Below are 20,906 nucleotides of genomic sequence, written 5' to 3'. Positions count from 1 at the left end.
GTTCGATATCATTGAGTTTATATCATGGGTGCAGGAATTTCAACAATAGCTTACTGTTACCTTCCAGATTAGCACAAAGGAGTAGTTTTCCATTATGTTATGTAGCACTCAACAAATTTTTCAGTAGTGTTACTCAATATAATATAATGCCTCAGTTGAGTCAGTTCCCATGTTCAGTGACAAATTTGTGCTTTCTGAACAAGTTTGGAATGTGTTGGATTTGGGAGAAATTTTTTAAAAGTAAAATATTGCATTGCCTGTCTGGAAAATTTTAGCCCTTGCGAAGTATCAAACATGCAGCCATGTGTTCTATTAGAGTTAAAGCACTGAATGTTATATAAGGGCATGTCAATTTTTAAATGCATTATTCACAAGGATTTATAGTATATAGTATAATAATTCTGTTCATTATGCAAGTTTAGCATCATGCAGAATATTTCAGACACTCAAAATTATGTCAGCACCTACCACCATGGAGTTCGGATAGAAGAGTTGCAGTGATTTATCTGGAAGAATTTTAATCGTTTGTTTTAATCTTATCATGAGGAAAACCTTTCCCCTAAAGGCTACTGGCTGTAGTTTCCCAACATCTGCAATGCAAGTTAGCAAGTTAATATTTATCAGCAATATAGTAAGAACAAATTAAGTGATACAAAACAAAAGTAGAATACATACATGACGGCATACACTGTATAATATGTACGTGCAGTTTAAGTTTTACTAATACAGTATTCATATACATAAAACTATTAATTTTTTAATATCATCAAAGGTGCTCAAAGAGAGATTCCTGGAACTGCTCTTCTGGAAGTTGCGGTAGATCACCAACTTTCACATAACTATGATCCAAACTAAATGCATTATTACGAGGTGGCCTGGGAGGTGAAAAATTTGAGGAATTTTGTATCTTATTTACTGTCTTTTGGTATTGCTCAATCAACCACATACATAATTTAGTGTGCTTGCTAATTTGGTAGATATGATAGAGTACCACCAGCAAAAACAATATAAAGCCGATTGAGCCAAATACTGAGACTGCTATGTTGACTTCTGCATATCCACTTGTGGTCGGACTAAAGTAAAGGGCTACTGCTGAGAGCAAAAGAAACACTCCCATAAATGCCAAGTCCAGTATATTGGTGATTTTATTCTTGAATGGACGAATGTAACTTTGAATAACAGCAAAAAGTCCAACTACAGCAATGCTCGACAGTAAAAGAGCTTCTCTAAAATCAAAAATCACAACTTCCATAACAGATAGATATATAAGTACAAATGCTCTGAGTCCAAACCAGTGTCGATACTTGCCCTTGTATGGTGCAAAAAAGCAGTCAAACAATGGAAAAAAGTAGTTTAATCTTTTTGATCTCAGCATCAGAGATGGAAAGGTTAACCCAAAAGCAAATGGAAGTACATAACCAACAAAAAGAATTACTCCAACAATGAATAACAAAATGTGAATATTGGTCAAATACTTTATGTTTGGATCTGGCTGCCACACGTAAATTGAGCCTTCATTGGAAGATTTTACACGAGCAAGGGAAAAGGCACTTATAATAGTACGCAATACTTTTGAATATGCTAATAACAGCAAGGTGGCCAATATTGGTAGAGCTGAACGAGATGACAAAGTTTGAATTCTTCGAAAGTAAAGTTTTCTCACATAGATTATGATTAGCATCAAAATCCATAAGTAAACTGGAAATACAAACTGTAGTCCTGTTTTGGCAAGTTGTGACATGCCATCATAAAAGCATATTTCAAATCCCAAGTCCAAATTGACTAAAGAAATAAATACTCGTAAAAAGGAAAATTCAGTATTGAAAAACAGCTCTTCGTTTATCCCCATTACATTACAGAAGAATATCAGCCCATTAATTACTCCAAACGTGACATCAAACTTCAGTAGATAGAGCACCAATAGTAATAATAGTCCCAAAATCAGGTATAACAGAATGGTAACTAGCCACGTATTACTGCATCTCTTACAAGCATCAGAACCAAATACTCGACTAAAATCATCTTCACATCCACCACACATTCTCCCTGCATGATGGTTGGTACAAAGTACATCTCTTTCACTGAGATCAAATGTTATGATGCCAGTTTGACAATAAGTTGGTGAGCATATCTTAGCATATTCCAAGCCACCATCATTTGTTGATAACCAAGCTTGACGATGAAGACGTTTGATCATCCCAGTTGTAGCATCACAATTAAATCTTCCATTAAGTCGATCAAAAAATCGGTCACATGCACACTTAAAACGACCACCATCAATCTTTTTCTCTTCAAATCCTACAGGGCAATCTGAAATTTCAAACAAAATGTCTAAAAAAATTTGTCTATTAAGTGAAAGTCTTAGTAATCCATCACCAGAAAATTTAAGACGGTTGCTATAAACCGTAAATTCTACATTGCTGCATGTCCTGTTGGTGAGAGAAAATGGCCTTTCATCCTGACCATTATCAAGCAATAACTTTTGGTCAGAAATACTGTTCCCTCGGTAAGCTGTACTGTAAAGCTTTTCTGCATATCCAACTGACCCAACTAAATCCAAAGATATCAGAGAAATATTAAACAATCTCCCAGGAATTACAGTTTGGCTTAGATAATCTTTTTCTTGTCCTGAGCAAGCAGTAAAGTTGTACACTCTTTCATCATCACACAAGCATGCAAACAAAGATAGAATGTATGTATGGTTATTGCCACTGCCAGTTGGTAAGTATGTCAGCACACTTTGATATACAGAGGTTCGAGTGTCATTTTCAACTGATGTGTGTAGCCCATAATTGGTTTGGAGTGATGTTTGGGTGTAAAATGAACACAAATAAAACACATTGGAAGATATTGACTCAAGAAAATCATTATTAACTCCAACTGTATTGTTTTCAAAGGATACACATAAGTTAAGCTTTTCTAAGTCTGTTTTATTAACACTAAATACCGGTTCAGCAAGGCCAACAAACTGTATTGGACACACATCTTGTGACTGGACATTTGTGTTAGTAAAGGCTGCACTGATGGCGCCACCGTTTATCTGAGCAGAGTTATGAGCAAAATATACTTGTGCCCCAGTGTGAAAAAATACTACAGTATTTATTAGTCGTAGTGCTCCTCCAAAAGTTGCATGGTTATGTTCAAAAGACATATTCCCTATCAGGGTTAATTCTGAATTGCGTCCATAGAATACCGATTGATGATTGTACCAAAACTTACACATTGCAGTACATCTAAGATTAGCCTGAACATTAAATAGCAAGAAAACACCATTAATAAAATCATTGTCAGTAAAGAAATCATTCTCCATTGCATTTACATCAGTCATGTGAACCTTAATGGCACTAAAAGTGGTAAAAGTTGTAGATTTACGGAAGTTGTTGTCTAAAGCAGTAACAACTGCACCTGTGCTGGCTATGTTTTCTGTAAAATTACATTCTTGTATAGTTACCACAACAGTGAGATTATTGGCAGATAATTTTTCAACACGAACAGCACCAACCAATTTTTTGAAGTTACATTTTGCAATTGTGAGCATTTTTTCTTCTGTTGGTCCTGGCAATATAAAGTCTGGAATTTTGTTGTTTCCAATCTCAACCAAATTTAAATATAACAGTTTAATTCCACCATTTTGATAAGGGAAATTGTTTGGTATTAATGTTGACTCGTGATTGTTTTCTTGAAACAAGCAATTATAGAACCTAGTTTGGCCCAAAATACTGTATATTGATGTTACAGTGACACCTCCAGAATAAGTTCCAGTGTTGTTGTAAAACTCTGTGTTGGATATAGAAACACTTACTGGAAAATCATTCTGGGTAAAATACAGTGCAATAGATCCTGCTCCAACTATTGGGAGAGGGCTGCTATAATAGCCAATGTTGATGGCATTATTATAAATTTCATAAAGATTTTTGGGAAGTATGTTCACGTTATGTTTAAACGAACAATTGTCAATTATTAGTGTGCTATTGCCAACTGCTGTATAGTGATATACAAACATAACTCCACTACCAGAACAAGTAAAATCAGCTTCATGTGAGTCATAGTTATATCCTATGCAACGTTCATCATTGTGAAACTGTGTGTTCTCGATGTGAACTCCTATCAACTTTACTAGTCCATTTGTGTCAAAAGCAACTATACCATATCCTAAGGTGTTCTCCATCATTACATTATTTAAAGTGATATCAGTAGAATTAGCAAATAAAAACATAAATCTTGAACCCTGTCCCAAATAAAGGAAAGGATGAAACGAGACTTTGACAGAGTCCTCTGTACCACCTCCACATCCCTCTAATTTGAGGTTATTTATTGTAACATTTTGTGCTGACATGAACATGATGTTAAATCCATGACATTGAATTGTTGTTTCATCGGGAGAACTACTGGTAATCATCACACTGGTTTTGTTAGCTAGGGTACAGGAGTAGCTATTGAACACATAACGTCCGGGCAGGAGATATATATCGATTATATCATTAGAGGCCAGGCAATTGCACAGGAAGTAATCTACTTGACCTGAACAATTGTTTGCATGGATTTCCTGTCCAGGAGATACTGTGATACTATCAGAAATCACGACCAGTGCAAATGAAACAAATAGTAATAACCACCAAGTATCCATAGTATCTGCATGGAGAAACACATTGCAATAAACATACACACATTTACAGGCGACAGGTAACACAGGAAATATGAGGAAGTTGCAGTTACATCATTACAAATAAAATTATATTATATATGCATTCTAGTTATTGGACTTTTCAATGGCACTGTTCAGATACTTTCGTAATATGGGCTTTATAGTATAGTGGCACAACCAAAAAATTGTGCAATTTTTCATAAAGCCATGAAACTTTCCACATAAATAGTACTCCTCAATACATGTATTTTTAGATATAGTGCCATTGCTGATTTGACCTTTGGTGACCTTTACTGCCATTTTTGTACAGAAAATTGACCATTTTTGTCTTTAACTCCCTGAGGCAGTAATTAACTTGTAAAAACATGGTACCAAGCAAAAGATCTTGCTGACAGAAACAACTTGGTTATTATTTGAAGTCAATAGGTGATTTCATTCTTAAGTTATGAGTATTTATATTAGCTGCAAAATTTGATAAATTTATGCATAATTATCTGCCCACAGGTAATTCACACCTCGAGGGCAGGTAAATTTATCAAATTTTGCAACTAGCAAAAATGATCATAACTTTGTAATGAAATCACCTATTGACTTCAAATAAAACCAAGTTGTTTCTATCAACAAGATCTTTTGTTTGGTACCATGTTTTTACAAGTTAATTACTGCCTCAGGGAGTTAAAGACAATAATGATAAATTTTCTGTACAAAAATGGCCGCAAAAGTCATCAACGGTCAACTCAGTGATGGCACTATATCTAAAATTACATGTCATGAGGAGTACTATTTATGTGGAAAGTTTCATGGTTTTATGAAAAAGTGCACAATATCGCCAATTTTGGGGGCTACGCTGCTATACTATTATATCAATTGGCATGTATTTGCAAGTAAGTGAAGTAACAGAACTACACGTTTCGGCCCACAAACCTTTTCCCATATATGATGTATGGGTTGACAGTACTGTCACAATAAAGTCACCATAAGAATGGCTTAGTGGTCACCTCAACACCCATGTGTTAAATTGTTGGATAACCACCACACCATAAATTATGTCTATACAACATGTGCTACTATATGTAAATGCAAGATCTTTTTCAATGCCAACTGTATTGGTTCTATGTTAAAAATAACAACTGTTAATCTTGTATCAAGGATTGAAAATTGTGTTTCAAGTAGCCGTAGGTCAATGCACTTTCTAATATTTGATAACACAAATACATCTAAGAGATTATTTTAACAGAACCTACAGTAATAGGTTCAATGTAGGGAATACAAAGTCATTGAGAGCATATAATACAGCAGTTAAATGCAAATGATTAACTAAGCATGTAATTATATTAATCCAACAAGCGATTGTGTTACAATATAATACTCTCAATAACACCATGACATAATTATTATTTTGAAATACGTCAAGCAATTAACAAATAGAATAAGTATTACCCTTGTTTGTCAAGGTTCCTTGACAAAAACCTGTAATACTAATTTGATTGGTTAAAATAGTGTGGTGTGTTTCTATTATAAGTAAATATCTGACTAGACAACTAGTGTTACCATAGTGATAGATGCCCCATGGCATAGCAACAATATGGTTGCTAAGGTGAACATCATTTTGAGACCATAGAAGTGTGATTGGTCTTTTGCAGTGGTTATTTCTGAATTTCTGTTGCCTAGTGACAGTTGCTATGGTTTTCGGATTAATTTGCAATAGGACGGATGGCTGTGGTATTCGGGATTAATAGTTCTCACATTGTAAACAGGAAGGAAATAGTGCTCAGCTTTGTCTTGCACTATTTTTCCTCCTGTTTACAATGCTTGCACTATTAATCCCGAATACCACAGCCATCCGTCCTATTACATATACGAATAGGGAGTCTCTTCAATCTCTGTGTCCTAAGGCACAATGCTTATTTATCAAATGTTTATCATCATCATGCTTCAAGCCATGCTTGGCAGACAAGCAAAAATAAGAGCCAGCATCCATTGCAGTGTTGATGTGGCACGAGGATGTGGAGGTTTGTAGAGCCTGAGTTTAAAGATGGGTGGCTTCCTTCATTGCAGTGAGAATAACAGCCACCATTATTTGTAGGTAGCTATGGGCAAAGTTTTTAGTTCAATTTATTTATCTAGATGGAGACAGGGAAGAGCAGTGTTGGGAGTAACGCATTACTTATGCAACGCATTACATAATATTATTACTTTTGTGTTAATTAAGTAACATAAACAAAATACGCTATAAAACAGGTAATATAACTCAAATTACTTTACTCACAAATGTAACGCGTTACCTAAGTAATATAGTTACTGTAACAAATCTAATATTACATAATATCATTACTACAAGTAACGAAGTTACTAATCTCATTAGTAATCCACTGAGTAACGCCTAGCCTCAACGAAGTAATGAAGTCTACTGAATGAAGCTTATTCACCAGCTTCTTACTTATAACCAAGATTTGCACATTGTCCAACAACGCAATCATGTCACGTGATAAGGTGGTAGTTTCACATGTGACAGCTTAAGGCTGTGGACACAAAGTAATATGATATGTAATATTATTACAATTACTTTATTTTTGGGTATGTAACTAAATAGTTCTGTTGCAAGTAATATGTAACTAGTTACTTTTACAAGTAACTTACCCAGCACTGGGGGGTACCATTCATTGGAATTGAAAAAAAACTGATTCACAAAGTATTGGCTCCTCACAAACATCATAATAGACAGTACGCACACATATCCAACTCTATGAGCTCAGAAGACAGCGTTCAAGAAATATATTAAGCCTAAAATTTTGCCAGCCACTCAGCTATGATGGTGCTCACTATTACCCAAAATTTAGGCTAATAGCCATTCCAATCTGAAGCTATGAGTTGTCAAAGTTGGTAAATTGGATGTGTGCAGAAGACCCCTATTTGCAACTCCGGTCACTACTAGAACAGTCACTACAAAATCCTAATAAATTGTAGAATGTACTATGTTATAGAACACTACTGCAAATAAATGCAGGCACTAGCTATGTACAAGCAAGCGCAAAAGTATAAATACATTTGCTTTGGTATCAGATCAGTAGGTATTTTTCTATATTGGTAGAGCACTAGTTTGTCTTATACCATCTTCACTAATCTATAGATAAGTAGAACAATGATTTGTGTAAAAACAAACCTAAAAGTCAGTTTATAACTGGCTTAGGGGTAGCTATATATTTAAATGCAAAAAGTAGTAAAATCCATGCAAGCTATATAAAAGGTCGTACCCTTTTATACAGCTCAGCTGCTTTTGCATGGATATATTTACCACAATTTTATGTTATCATTGTAAGAAATTACTTAGCACATAGTTACACCAACATCAGACAATTAACATGAACATTTTAGTCCACATAGTTTTATACCAAATTTGCAACACAAGTAGTTTATCTGTTTAGTGCACCATTTTGGTAGCTATCAAGTAACTAAGAGTAAAAATATATAAGCAGCTGTAAATCAACAGTACAATTCCTTGTCTTGCACACACATTGTATTTTTGGGTGGTACAGAGTGTTTGCACTCAACCATGTGTATGCTGTTTTGCACAATGGTAAATTCATGCAACTATTTAGTGGCCTGCTACAGATATGACCTTTATTCAGTAAAGTTGTACTGAGGTCCATGTATAAGGTAGCGTAAGTCGCCAATTATCAATTATCGGCATTTGTAAAGTATAGTGGCTACGAGATATATGGAGGCTACCCAGTGCCACATTGGGCTGTTATACCCTCTAAAAATGTTTTACAGTCATTTTGATTTGGTAATTATTGTTGTTAAAGCACTATACAAGCTATAGTGATTAACCATGGAATTGCATAAAAGTTATTGAGAACCAGTATGCTTTTGTGTCTAACCTGAATATCTCTCGAACAGCTAGCCTCTTCTTTGTAAACTTTCTGTGTAGCAGAGTTATCCAAGGACTGCACCTCCCATAAAAATTTCACAAAGAACCAACGAGGCTTCATGGAGTTACGTACTAAATTGCACTTTGTGCCGATAATTGGTCAATCAGAAGTACAGGTGCCAATAATAAGTATCCCATGTCAATAATTGGCACACGATTCGTATTGCAATTTTCGTTATAACAAGACATTCACTCAGATAATTAAAATTTGGTGTGCTAAGAGATGAAACTGCTCTGGTAAATGGTTCAAACCAGAAGTTCATACATCAGGAATTACAATTGCATGATGAAATGGTGCCGATAATTGGCGACTTACACACTATTTATAACAGCAAACAAAAGCTCAAAAGATTTTGCAAAGCAAATTATAATCATTTGTTCAATTGTGCCATTTTTGGGATTTTTCAACAAAAAGATATGGAGACTGCAAAAATTCTTTTTAAAGGACAAAAATAAATTAATTGCTTATAACCACACCATCCTAAGATGGATTTTTAAAACTTAGAGATCCTAGGGATTATGTTAAATAAAAATCATTTCCATTAATTTTATAAACTTCTCCTGGAATCGCTAGTGGTAGTGAAATCTCATGAAGTACGTATATTTTCAGTAAATTTTATGGCCCTCTTAAACCCAAGATTGCTGTGTAAAATAGTATGGTAGGAATCATCCACAATGGATATGTTATAATTCGAACTTTATACTAATTATACTTTCTGAATGAATTAAAAGTTCAGCTAGCATGCCAATATGTTAGTCACTGCCATAAGCTGTAATACATTTTTTGACCAGCAAAACTTGGAGTGCATGTACAGAAGGTTATGGTTAAAATGGCCATGTCTTAAAAAGACAAGCTGTCAACATGTAATTACGATCTATAGTCCTTAGGTTAAAATGTTGCTGTCAGACCTTCAGTGCTGGTCACTGCAAAGCTTTTATAACAATAAAAATAATAAAACTACTGTACCCAAATAATTTGTACCACTTATGCAAACTACCAACAGATTGCTACACAACTTAGCTATGTCCCACCTACCTGGAGTGATGGAGTCATTTACAAAACTCATATACATGAAGACTAATTCACCTATCAGTACCATGCTCCACATGGGTCTACTGGGGATTTGACATTTCCGTATTTAGCCCCACCCAATGACAGTTTGCTGCGGATAAATAAAAAATAAATTACTGAGCTACGTAGCTATGTAGGCCGGGCAAACAAAATTAAAGAGTAAAGGTGGTGTGTCGAAGATAATGACTGATAAATCAGGCACGCTCCTACGTAGCTAGCTGCCCCATCCCGGGGTAATGCAGGAGATATGACAAATTCTAGCTACTGTACACTGAGTGTCAGATTCAGCTCGGTAGATTGCCGCGAGGGTAGGTTGTCAAATTCCCGCCATATCCTTGTCTTCTATAGGGATTCAGTATATAAGATCGTAGGTTATGATACGATGATACTCTGTACTGAGTCAGTGCAGCACTGGATAACTGAACAATAAGATTCCGAACTGAGACACGCCTCCCCCTTTTACCGGCGTTGTGACTACACTGGCACAACTCGGTTTGGAAACAGAATTATGCGTAGCTATAAGACTTATGATGCACAAATACAGTCGTGATACACATAGGTAAGTATTCTCAGTGCAAAAAGCACTCACATTACTCTTGAGTTCTTATCAGTTGAGTGCACACGCCCAAGTCTCTTTGTGAAACCTGATAGGGTGTTCTACGCACGTGATTTGTTTCCAAAAAAAGGTGTAAAGTACTAATTCACCCTCTCTCAACTTTTTGCACTCTGCTAGGAAACCATACAATTACATGTTAAGCATAGGCTATGAAAAGATGGAAAGAGTAAAAGGAAAGCTAATTAATGGTAAAATTATTCGATGAGTACTAAAGGGGATGGTATATATTTAGCGGAATCAGAGTGGCGGAAACAGCGAAATCGTTGTTTACAGATTATGGTAGCTATGTAGCTGTTACATGTTGCAGTGAGTAGCTGTTACATGTTGCAGTGAGTAGCTGTTACATGTTGCAGTGAGTAGCTGTTACATGTTGCAGTGAGTAGCTAACTGGAAGTGAGTGTTCTAAGGCTGTCCATAATCTGTAAATGACGATTCTGCTGTTTCCGCCATTTCCGCTAAAGGTACCATCATGCAGCTAAGGGAGAAACCATTATTATTATTATTATTATTATTATTAGTGCTTTACATTATAATATTACATATTACGGATGAAAACAGCATGGAGTACAATTACATAAGTGAGTAAGGTAAATCCTCGGACACACACTACCACAGATGGGCAGTATTACCCCACAAGTGGGTGTGGCAAGGAAAGAAAGTAAATTTCCAAAACAATAGCTGTGATTATAAACATCATAGTATCCTCTGACCATTCTGGGCAGTTCCTTGCTAAGAATATTCTCCTTGAAGACGAGATGGAAACAACAGCAGCCAATTAAAGTATTTGCTTTACAGTTTGATTTGTCAAGTTCTTTTCACCTTGAACGCAGTTTTTAAGGGATGCTAGTGATGATGGTAAGAAGTGGCCTCAGTTCTAATGTGTCATAATAACAGGAAATTCCAAACTCAGATATATATGTAATCTTTTGGTACTCCATTTTCTTGCTTGCGATCTCTTGCAGCCTCTAGATATTGCATTGAGCCCAAGGGACCAACATGGCCACTGAGTTGTTTCCCTTGCTGTAAATCACTAGGTTTGAATGATACTGGGTAATGAGTAGAGAAGGAGGAATAGTATAGCCTGTTGCTCGTATCGCAGTAAATCAGCATATAGCAAGATCACACCTGATCCAACAAAGAACAGTTCAGTGGCTAAACAATGCAGGACCTTATTGTGATGCTAAGTAAAATGGCCTTATGACAAAGCTATGGAACAGCCACCCAAAACATGAGCTGTTGTAGGCTGTCCCACATAATGTACACTTTGCTCCACACTGAATGTGCCAACGTTTTAAATTTACTGATGTAGGTATAATGTCAAAGAATAAAAGAAAACTGACCTGGATTACATCCAAGCAACAGTCTATTCCAGCTCCCAGAACTATAGATTCAAGTCAGAGTGTTATCGAGTCTTTCAATTTAGACTGAACAGATAGTGTATATAGGCGCCTAAGTGTTTGTCATAATTCGAACACTCGTAACTTCTTTGACTGCAAGTAAACATGGCAAGCCATTGGAAGTGGGATTAGGCTCCTAACAAGATGGAGTAATCAGAATTGTTAGTCTGTAGGTAGGAATCTCCTAAATGCGCCCCAATTTTTGGAGTTGGGTATCAGAAGTGGCAGTTATATGTACAGGAAAAGAGGCTCTGACTACATACTTGTGAAATACTAGAACAGCACATCTCTGTAGTATAAAATTGCACAAGTGTTCATGGGAGGCTCAACCATTTCTTAAGAAACCAAGTAGCCATATTTCCTATATGTGTATGTTGTTATTCAATACATGCTGTACATGCATATGAAAGGTGAATTGGCAGCCATCCTGGTAACTATACAGACATAAAGAATTTCACTGCAATTGGTGATTTTGCAATTGATGAACCTGATTGAACTCTATTAGAATTATGAATAATTCTAATACTATAGTGATTGCATGTTTGAATTTGAGTCAGTTATTACTCAAGGTCTGTAAAATATGCACCCCATTATTTTGACCACTTATATGATTAGCTGAAATAGCAACTTTCAATATCTCTTTGTGCACACGACCATATAACTATATAGAGAATTTCTCTCCTTGATCACCAGCATCTTGGCCTGGATGTGCCAATCCGTCAAGTCTCCAGCTCCTGGATCTACCCTGAAATAACCCTCACTCAAGACTAAATACAAACAAATCAAATTATTAAGTAAGTAGTTGATTTAGGTATTAATTATATACCATTTGTCCTTCAGCCCACTTTTCCAATTACACTGTCTTATTCTTTTGTATATACCGCACAGTAATTCTGCTAAATTTGAATAATGACTGTAACACTCAACACTGAGATTGAATACATACCTGCAGCAGTTGTGAAATTAATGTTAAAATTATTAATGCTTTGAAATTTTGCTAGACACTTAATCATATTGACACAACTCTGAAACAAAAAACTGGACATCCCTGTGCTACCAGAGAAACATCATTCAGCATGAGGTATATAATTAACATCTGACTCTATAGTGAATAACATAGCTGGAGGGAAGATCACTAGGGGTAACATGCACATCATTCAACAACTCACTTGTACACTACACACAGAAATTATCATTTAGTTGGGCAAGTGCAGGAAGTAAAAATAATGAGTATAAACAGGTAATTACAGAAAGCAGATCTAGAACTGGTCCTTGTGTCAGCATATAGGATTCTGTATTTTACAATTATATAGCCAACCTGTAACATTGATTATCACAACAACCTTGAATAAGATAATAGGCAACCAGTCAATTACAGGTTGTGGAAAACTGACAAAGTACAATCCACCATAAATATAAGCCATGACATACAGCAAGTATTATTGAAGGTGTTCAAATAATGATTCTTGATATTGTTCTTCTGGAAGTGCTGGAGAATTACCAGCACAGTGATAACCATGATCCATATGGTATTGATGATTGAGGTGAATAGCATTACTTGATGAAGGCAGTGAAGAACTTAAAACATTTCTTATCATTTTCTGCCAATTCTGGCACTGTTTAATAATGCTCTCACAAATTAGAGTTTGTTTACTGATCTGGAAAATATGATACAGAATAACCAACAAGAAAAGGGCAAATCCAAAATAGCCCAAAACTGATACAGCTATGTTGACATCAGTAAATCCATTAGTGCTAGGATTAAGGTAAAGGGTTACTGCTGACAGTAAAAGAAAAACTCCCATAAAAGTCAAGTCCAATAAATTTGCAAATTTGTTTCTAAATGGACGGATGTAGCTTTGAATTACAGCAAAAAATCCAACTACAGCAATACTTGATAGTAACAGAGCTTCTCTAAAGTCAAAGATCACGGCTTCCATTGCAGATAGATACACCAGAACAAATGATCTGAGCCCGACCCAGCGTCGATGTTTAACTTTGTAAGGTGCAAAAAAACAATCAAAAAGTGGGAAAAAGTAATTTAACCTTTGTGACCTCAGCACCAATGAAGGAAATGTTAAACCAAATGCAAACGGAAGTACATAACATACAAAGAAAAGAATACCAACTATAAATAAAAAGATGTGAGTACCAGTCAAATAATTAATGTTTGGGTCTGGTTGCCATACATAAATTGATCCCTTATTAGATGATTCAACAGTAGCTAAGGAAAGTGCATTTACGATGGCTCGCAATACCTTTGAGTATGTCAGTAACAGTAAAGTGGCTAAAATGGGTAGGGCAGAGCGAGATGATAGTTTCTTACTTTGAAAGTAATGCTTTCTTACATAAACTATAATCAACATCAATAGCCACAAATAGATTGGAAACACAAACTGCAGTCCTGTTTTAGCAAGTTGAGTCATGCCATCATAAAAGCATATTTCAAATCCCAAGTCTAAATTGATTAATGAAATAAACACTCGCAGAAAGGAAAACATCGAAATTTCAGTATTGAAAAACAACTCTTCATTTATCCCCATTACATTACAGAAGAATATTTGACCATTAATCACTCCAAGAGTTACATCCAATTTGAGCAGGTAAAGTATCAACAGCAATAACCACCCAAGACAGGTGTTTAACAGTATTGTAACTAACCAGACGTTACTACATCTCTTACATGTATCAGAACCAAATACTCTACTAAAACCATTTTCACATCCACCACACAATCGTCCTGAATGATGGTTGGTACAGAGTATATCTTCTTCACTGAGGTTAAACCTTGTCAAGTCATTATGGCAATATGTAGGTGAGCATATCTTAGCATATTCTAATCCACCATTGTTTGCCGATAACCAAGCCTGGTGATGAAGACGCTTAATGTTTCCAGTTGTATTAACACATCTGAATCTGTTATTAATATGGTCAAAAAACCTATCACATGCACATCCATAACAGTTGCTGTCAATCTCGTGTTCTTTAAATCCTACTGGACACCCTGCAATTCTAAACAACACATATAAAAACTGCTGCCTGTTTGCTGTAAGTCTTAGTATTCCTTTGTCAGAAAAATTGTAATAACTGCTATAAATTGTAAATTCTACACTGGTGCATGTTCTGTTTGCAACGGAAAATGGTCTTTCATCCTGACCATCACTGAGGGTTAGTCTGTGGTTTTCAGATATGGTGTTGCCTCGGAAAGCATCACTATATAGTCTTTCTGAGTGTCCAATAGATCCTACTATATCTACTGCTGCTAAAGAAATGTTGAATAGTCTTACAGGAATCACATCTTTGTCTAACTGAATTTTGTGCAGCCCCGTAGAGCAAGCAGTAAAGTTGTACACTCCTTCATCATTACACAAACACATAAACAAACCTGTAATAAATGTGTGGTTATTGCCACTGCCACTCGGTAAAAACGTGAGTATGCTCTGATACACAGAAGTTCGCGTGCCATTTTCAACTGGTGTGTGTAACCCATAATTGATTTGGAGTGATGTGTCGGTATAAAAAGAGCATATATAAAACACGTCAGAAAATATTGATTCTAGTAAGCTATTGACACCAACTGTGTTATTTTCAAAAGTAATACTCACATTAAGTTTACCAATTTCACTAAGACTAAATATTGGTTCAGTTAACCCAACAAACTGTATTGGGCACACATCTTGTGACTGGACATTTGTATTAGTGAATGCAACATTAATGGCACCACCAAATATGTCAGCATGGTTATGTGCAAACCATATATGGGCACCAGTGTGAACAAAAACAACAGTGTTTAGCAGTTGCAATGCTCCTCCATAGCTGGCTTGATTATGCTCAAAAGACACATTCCCTATAAGTGTTAATTCTGAATTACGTCCATAGAATACCGATTGATGATTGAACCAAAACTTACACATTTTAGTACATTCAAGTAAAACCTGAACATTAAATAGCAAGAAAACACCATTAATAAAATCATTAACTGTAAAGAAATCATTACTCACTGCATTTACATTAGTCATAAAAACTTTGATGGCACTAATAGTGGTATAAATTGCAGATTCACGAAAGTTGCTGTCTACGGCAGTAACAATTGCTCCTGTGCTGGCCATATTCTCAGTAAAGTTGCTGTCTTTGATGTTTACTGTTACTATTAAATTATTAGCAGCTAACTTTTCAATACGAATAGCACCTACCAATCGTGTAAAGTTACAGTCAGTAATTGTAAGCATATTTACTTCTGTAGGTCCTGGTAAAGTAAAACCTGTAAGTTGGTCATTTCCTATCAGCACCAAATACAACATTTTAATCCCACTATTTTGATAGGGTAAATTATGTGGAACAAGTGTTGACTCGTAATTGTTCTCCAAAAAAGTGCAGTTGTTAAAACTGACCTGGATTAATATGCTGTGAAATGTCGTGATTGCGACACCACCAGAATAAATTCCAGTGTTGTTGTAGAATAGTGAATTTGATATTGACACATTCACAGTAAAAGTAGTTTGAGTAAAGTACAATGCAATGCAACCTGCACCTATTAGTGGGAATGGATTGTGGTAGTAAGGAATGCGAATGGCATCATTGAAAATGGCATAATCACTTTTAGGAGGTACATTCACGTTATTTTTAAATAAACAATTGTCTATTATTAGTGTGTTACTACCAACTGCCGTCGAAAGATATACAAATATAATTCCACTACCAGAACATGTGAAGTTAGCTTCATCATCATCATAATCATATCCTAGGCAGTGTTCATCGTTCTGAAACTGTGTGTTTTCAATGTGAACTCCTAGAAACTTTGCTAGTCCATATACATCAACAGTAACTATACCATATCCCAAAGTATACTGCATTATTATATTTTCGAAAGTGATGTTAGCTGACCAAATAAGCATGAATACAAATCTTGAACCTTGTCCCAAATAAATAAATGAAAGAAACGAATCGTTCAAAAAGCTATCTATACTACCTCCACATCCCATTAATGTTATGTTGCTTATTGTAACACTTTTTACCCAGATAAGCATGATACTAAACCCATGGCACTCTATCACAGTGTCATCAGGAGAGTTACCAGTAATCATTACATAGTCTTGTTCCTTACAACACATGGGTGGTCACTAAACACATGATGTCCTGGCATGAGATGGATACTGATTGTATTGTTATGAGCAGAGCAGTTGCAAAGAAAGTAATTTACTTGGCCTACACAGTTTCCTGCCTGTATTTCCTGCCCAGGAAGGACTGTTATACCATTAGCAATCATAATAAGTAGATGAACATAGCTTAAAAAATACAGAATATCCATTGCTGTGAAAAGAAAAACAATTATACTAATACTACAAACAAGTGGAACTGCTCTAAAAAGGACACCCCTAAATTCTGGGCAACAAGAGACATTCATCCAGGTATGAAATCAACAGCTTTAGTAGTTTGTACACACCTTAACTGAGAGCACCACAGAAAACCAATAGTGTCCAACATAGAGGAGTTCCACTGTTTTACTTAATAGCAGTAAATTGTTGAAGCTAAAGCACATTATAATCAGTCTCATTGAGATGAAATTCATTTAACAAAGTTTGCAACTCCTTTTGTTTTATGCTCTACCCCACCAAATCACCGACATTACTGCAGCAATAAAGATAGAAGCATAGCAGTAGTCAGGCACACACATTTGTGAGCAAAACACATTGATTATTGAAATATTCATTGCTGTACTAACTATAGGCCAGCTGTAGCAGGAGCTCCTGGCTGTAGGCATGGGGGGGTAGCCACAATAGATAAAGGTCATTACCATGTATGGGGAAGCCATTGTGGGCAGAAAGTTCTGCAGTGTATGTGTCTTGTATAGATAATTCCAAGGAGAGCAGGCATTTATCATTTAAACAGGTGCAAACGGACTTGATGTGATGACCCTGGCATAATCTTCTAACACATGAGATTACTCGCATACATGGCACAGATGGACGTATACAATGTTATAATAACCATTCACACGCTGTGCTGAAATGCACTGACTGCTATGGAACACAGCTGCATTGGTACTACAAATATGGTAGGTGATATCAGTACATATCTGTTAAAGTGTTACGAGAACTACGTACATATTAAACATGATGATCCAATAATTAAAAACATTCACGCAATGTTACAGTAAATGTTTCATAAAATAGAAAATCTTGTCCTGAACAAGATCATGAGTTACTGGAAAGGAAGAGCAAAGGCAGGAATCAAGGATTTGTGACAGGGCAGGACCCAAGAACTGTTATTTTTGTAAAAGGAAATGAGATATCCATTACTATGATGCAACTGTACAAACCAACATAATAATTATAATGAAAAACTGGGTAGTTAACTATATGGTTTCCACAGAATATTTCGATTCTGAATTTATTTTAAAGATGGCTTGTCAAGTAATTATTCAACCAGGTCTGATATCAGGCAAAAGGCACAGGCTTATATAGCTACATGTATTAGTTTGGCTGCATACAGCTTCATCAATAATTGAATATAGTGAATCATATCTCAGTGAGTCCTCACTAATGCTTATAGTGCACCCTATGTCTTCTTTTGCATTAAACCTTCACCCACCACTCCCCACACTGATGCAGCTTGCACAACACACAAAATAATGAGAACACTACAATTACAGTATAGGCATCTTAAAATGGTAGAAAGCTTGGTAGATCATACCTGGCTGGGCCAGCTACAATATTCAAAACCCATTCAAATGGCAATTTCTCAGTATAGCTAGAGGCGAGACAATCACAATGTACCACTTTAATGAAATATAGCTAGCTATGGGAGAAATTCTGTAGTTTTGACATCCCTACAGCACTTCTTTATTTGGGATACTGAGGCAGATCATAGGACATGTGTAGGCAACAAGATGTTATACCCAAAGGCCCAGTCCAAAAATATATACATAATTTACTATGGGCACAGTTAGGACCGAAGTTAGGACAGGCGAGTAGACTTTATAGGAGACCCTTTACCCTGTAGCTACTGTGACATGCCGGGCCATGACTGACTCCACCATGATGAATGGCAGTATGTGTGCACACGTAGCTACACGTTATATACGTACATTTTATAGTATTCGTGATCACGCCCAGGGTCTCACCTTAAGCCTACTTCGTTTGTAAACTCGCGAAGGTGAATGGATCGACCAAGTCTGAGACAGTGGTGTAACTTTTCCGTAAATACATAAACACGCGAGACGTTTAAAGGTCAGAGGCCTGAGTCTTCTCACGTGAATTATCTTATAACTATCCAATACTGTAGCGTTTTATTTGATTAACTGATACTGCATGCAATGTCTTAGCTATTACAAGTACACGAAAAAATTTGGAGGGAATTTTCAACTAGAGTAGGGACCATAGCTAGGGTCCGCAACGCGAAAATTCGATATCCTCCAATCAACTACCTAAATATTGTCATGTGTTAGGCTAAGTGTAACTTGAATAACACCAGCGTGGCAGCCAAGTTTGTCACTTTCTTCTGGTAGAAAACGATACAAATGTCTTAAAATCACGTGATTTTTCGTTGCAGCAGTTCGTAGGGTTCTTCGTATGCCACGATATTCACTCTCAACATTGTTCAAGTAGTCTATCATCAACTCAAAGTATTAGTGGTTTGATTTTATTGGTCAGTTTCTGGTGGCAGCACGATCTGTGTGCCTTTTTGGCGACAGACAACACGTTTCTTGCTCTGGAGCACAGGACAAGCAGAGCAGCAACTGCGCCGTGGGTCAGCAATGACCAGTACTAGGTAAAGTACCTGCATGCGGAGTATGGTTATAATTGAAGCTTGTTAGCCATCTGGCTGAGCCATCTATATGCTGAAATTCGGCCAAAATGACGCGATTTTTGCAAACAAATACCAGAATGGTTGATACATCAGTGAGACAGTCTCCAACAGCAAGGATACGAAGCTTATAAACACCTAACAATACGGCTATCTCGCCCAGTAAACGCATAGATCAATCCAATGCATGAAATAGGTACTCACGTGATCGATATTCAAATCTCGGTAAATACAACCATAATCTATTCCAATTACATTTAAATCACTTAGAATCAAGTGACAATCAGTTTGTGTACATTAGGTTCAACATCTCGATTAGCCCAGTAGTCTGAGACTCTCCCTTGATGCCATCGCAGCATAAAACACACCTACACTGGCCCAGACCACGCCTGAGTGAACAATTAATGCAAATATTTACAAAAGGAGCACACTGCATGGTTCCTATTCAGAAATTAAAGCGACTTTATAGGTATTTCCGCGATTTGAATTTCGATCACGTGAGTGCCTATTTCATGCATTGGATTGCTCTATGCGTGTACTGGGCGGGATAGCCGTATTGTTAGGTGTTTTTAAGCTTCGTATCCTTGCTGTTTGAGACTGTCTCACTGATGTATCAACCATTCTGGTATTTGTTTGCAAAAATCGCGTCATTTTGGCCGAATTTCAGCATATAGATGGTTCAGCCAGATGGCTAACAAGCTTCAATTATAACCATACTCCGCATGCAGGTACTTTACCTAGTACTGGTCATTGCTGACCCACGGCGCAGTTGCTGCTCTGCTTGTCCTGTGCTCCAGAGCAAGAAACATTTTGTCTGTCGCCAAAAAGGCACACAGATCGTGCTGCCACCAGAAACTGACCAATAAAATCAAACCACTAATACTTTGAGTTGATGATAGACCACTTGAACAATTTTGAGAGTGAATATCGTGGCATACGAAGAACCCTACGAACTGCTGCAACGAAAAATCACGTGATTTTAAGACATTTGTATCGTTTTCTACCAGAAGAAAGTGACAAACTTGGCTGCCACGCTGGTGTTATTCAAGTTACACTTAGCCTAACACATGACAATAGTTAGGTAGTTGATTGGAGGATACCGATTTTTCGCGTTGCGGACCCTACCATAGCACATCGATAAATAGTACTGAAACAAGTTGGAGTAGTCCATGATATTAAATCACTGTAAAACAATACGAAATGTTATATCTCTACTGTGCTCAAGATACCATAACGGAAATGCACAGTAGGGATATAACACTTCTTATTGTTTTACAGTGATTTATTATCATGGACTACTCCAACTTGTTTCAGTACTTTTTATCGATGTGCTATGGTCCCTACTCTAGTTGAAAATTCCAAATTTTTCGTGTGACTACTTGTTTGTTAACTTTTCTAGTAAATAATTTTTATTGTGACTGGTGAACCCTAGTCTCGCG

At 36.4% G+C, this 20,906-nt stretch overlaps 1 protein-coding gene across 3 annotated transcripts; it reads right to left on the bottom strand.

The window, feature by feature from the left end:
* Positions 1-610: 610 nt before the first annotated feature.
* LOC136264461 (uncharacterized) lies at positions 611-18,883 on the bottom strand. Of its 3 annotated transcripts, none has more exons than XM_066059209.1 (2): positions 18,785-18,883; positions 611-4,632 (listed from the first exon to the last, which is right to left on the bottom strand). In XM_066059209.1, the coding sequence occupies exon 2, from the start codon at positions 4,625-4,627 to the stop codon at positions 767-769; it is 3,861 nt and encodes a 1,286-aa protein (XP_065915281.1). In that variant the 5' UTR covers positions 4,628-4,632; positions 18,785-18,883; the 3' UTR covers positions 611-766. The 3 variants fall into 3 exon arrangements, 2 of the variants coding, with proteins under 2 accessions (XP_065915281.1, XP_065915280.1); XM_066059208.1 differs by lacking the exon at positions 18,785-18,883 and adding an exon at positions 10,238-10,303; XR_010705132.1 differs by lacking the exon at positions 611-4,632 and adding an exon at positions 13,077-13,319.
* Positions 18,884-20,906: the final 2,023 nt, after the last annotated feature.

This window comes from Dysidea avara, chromosome 8 (assembly GCF_963678975.1).
Source record: "Dysidea avara chromosome 8, odDysAvar1.4, whole genome shotgun sequence".
Classification (NCBI taxonomy): domain Eukaryota; kingdom Metazoa; phylum Porifera; class Demospongiae; order Dictyoceratida; family Dysideidae; genus Dysidea; species Dysidea avara.
The sequence above is the reverse complement of the archived record's forward strand: the minus strand, read 5'-3'. Positions and strand labels throughout refer to the sequence as shown.

Coding starts and splice junctions, on each gene's coding strand:
- LOC136264461 (XM_066059209.1), bottom strand. CDS start 4,627: ATGGATACTTGGTGGTTATTACTATTTGTTTCATTTGCACTGGTCGTG.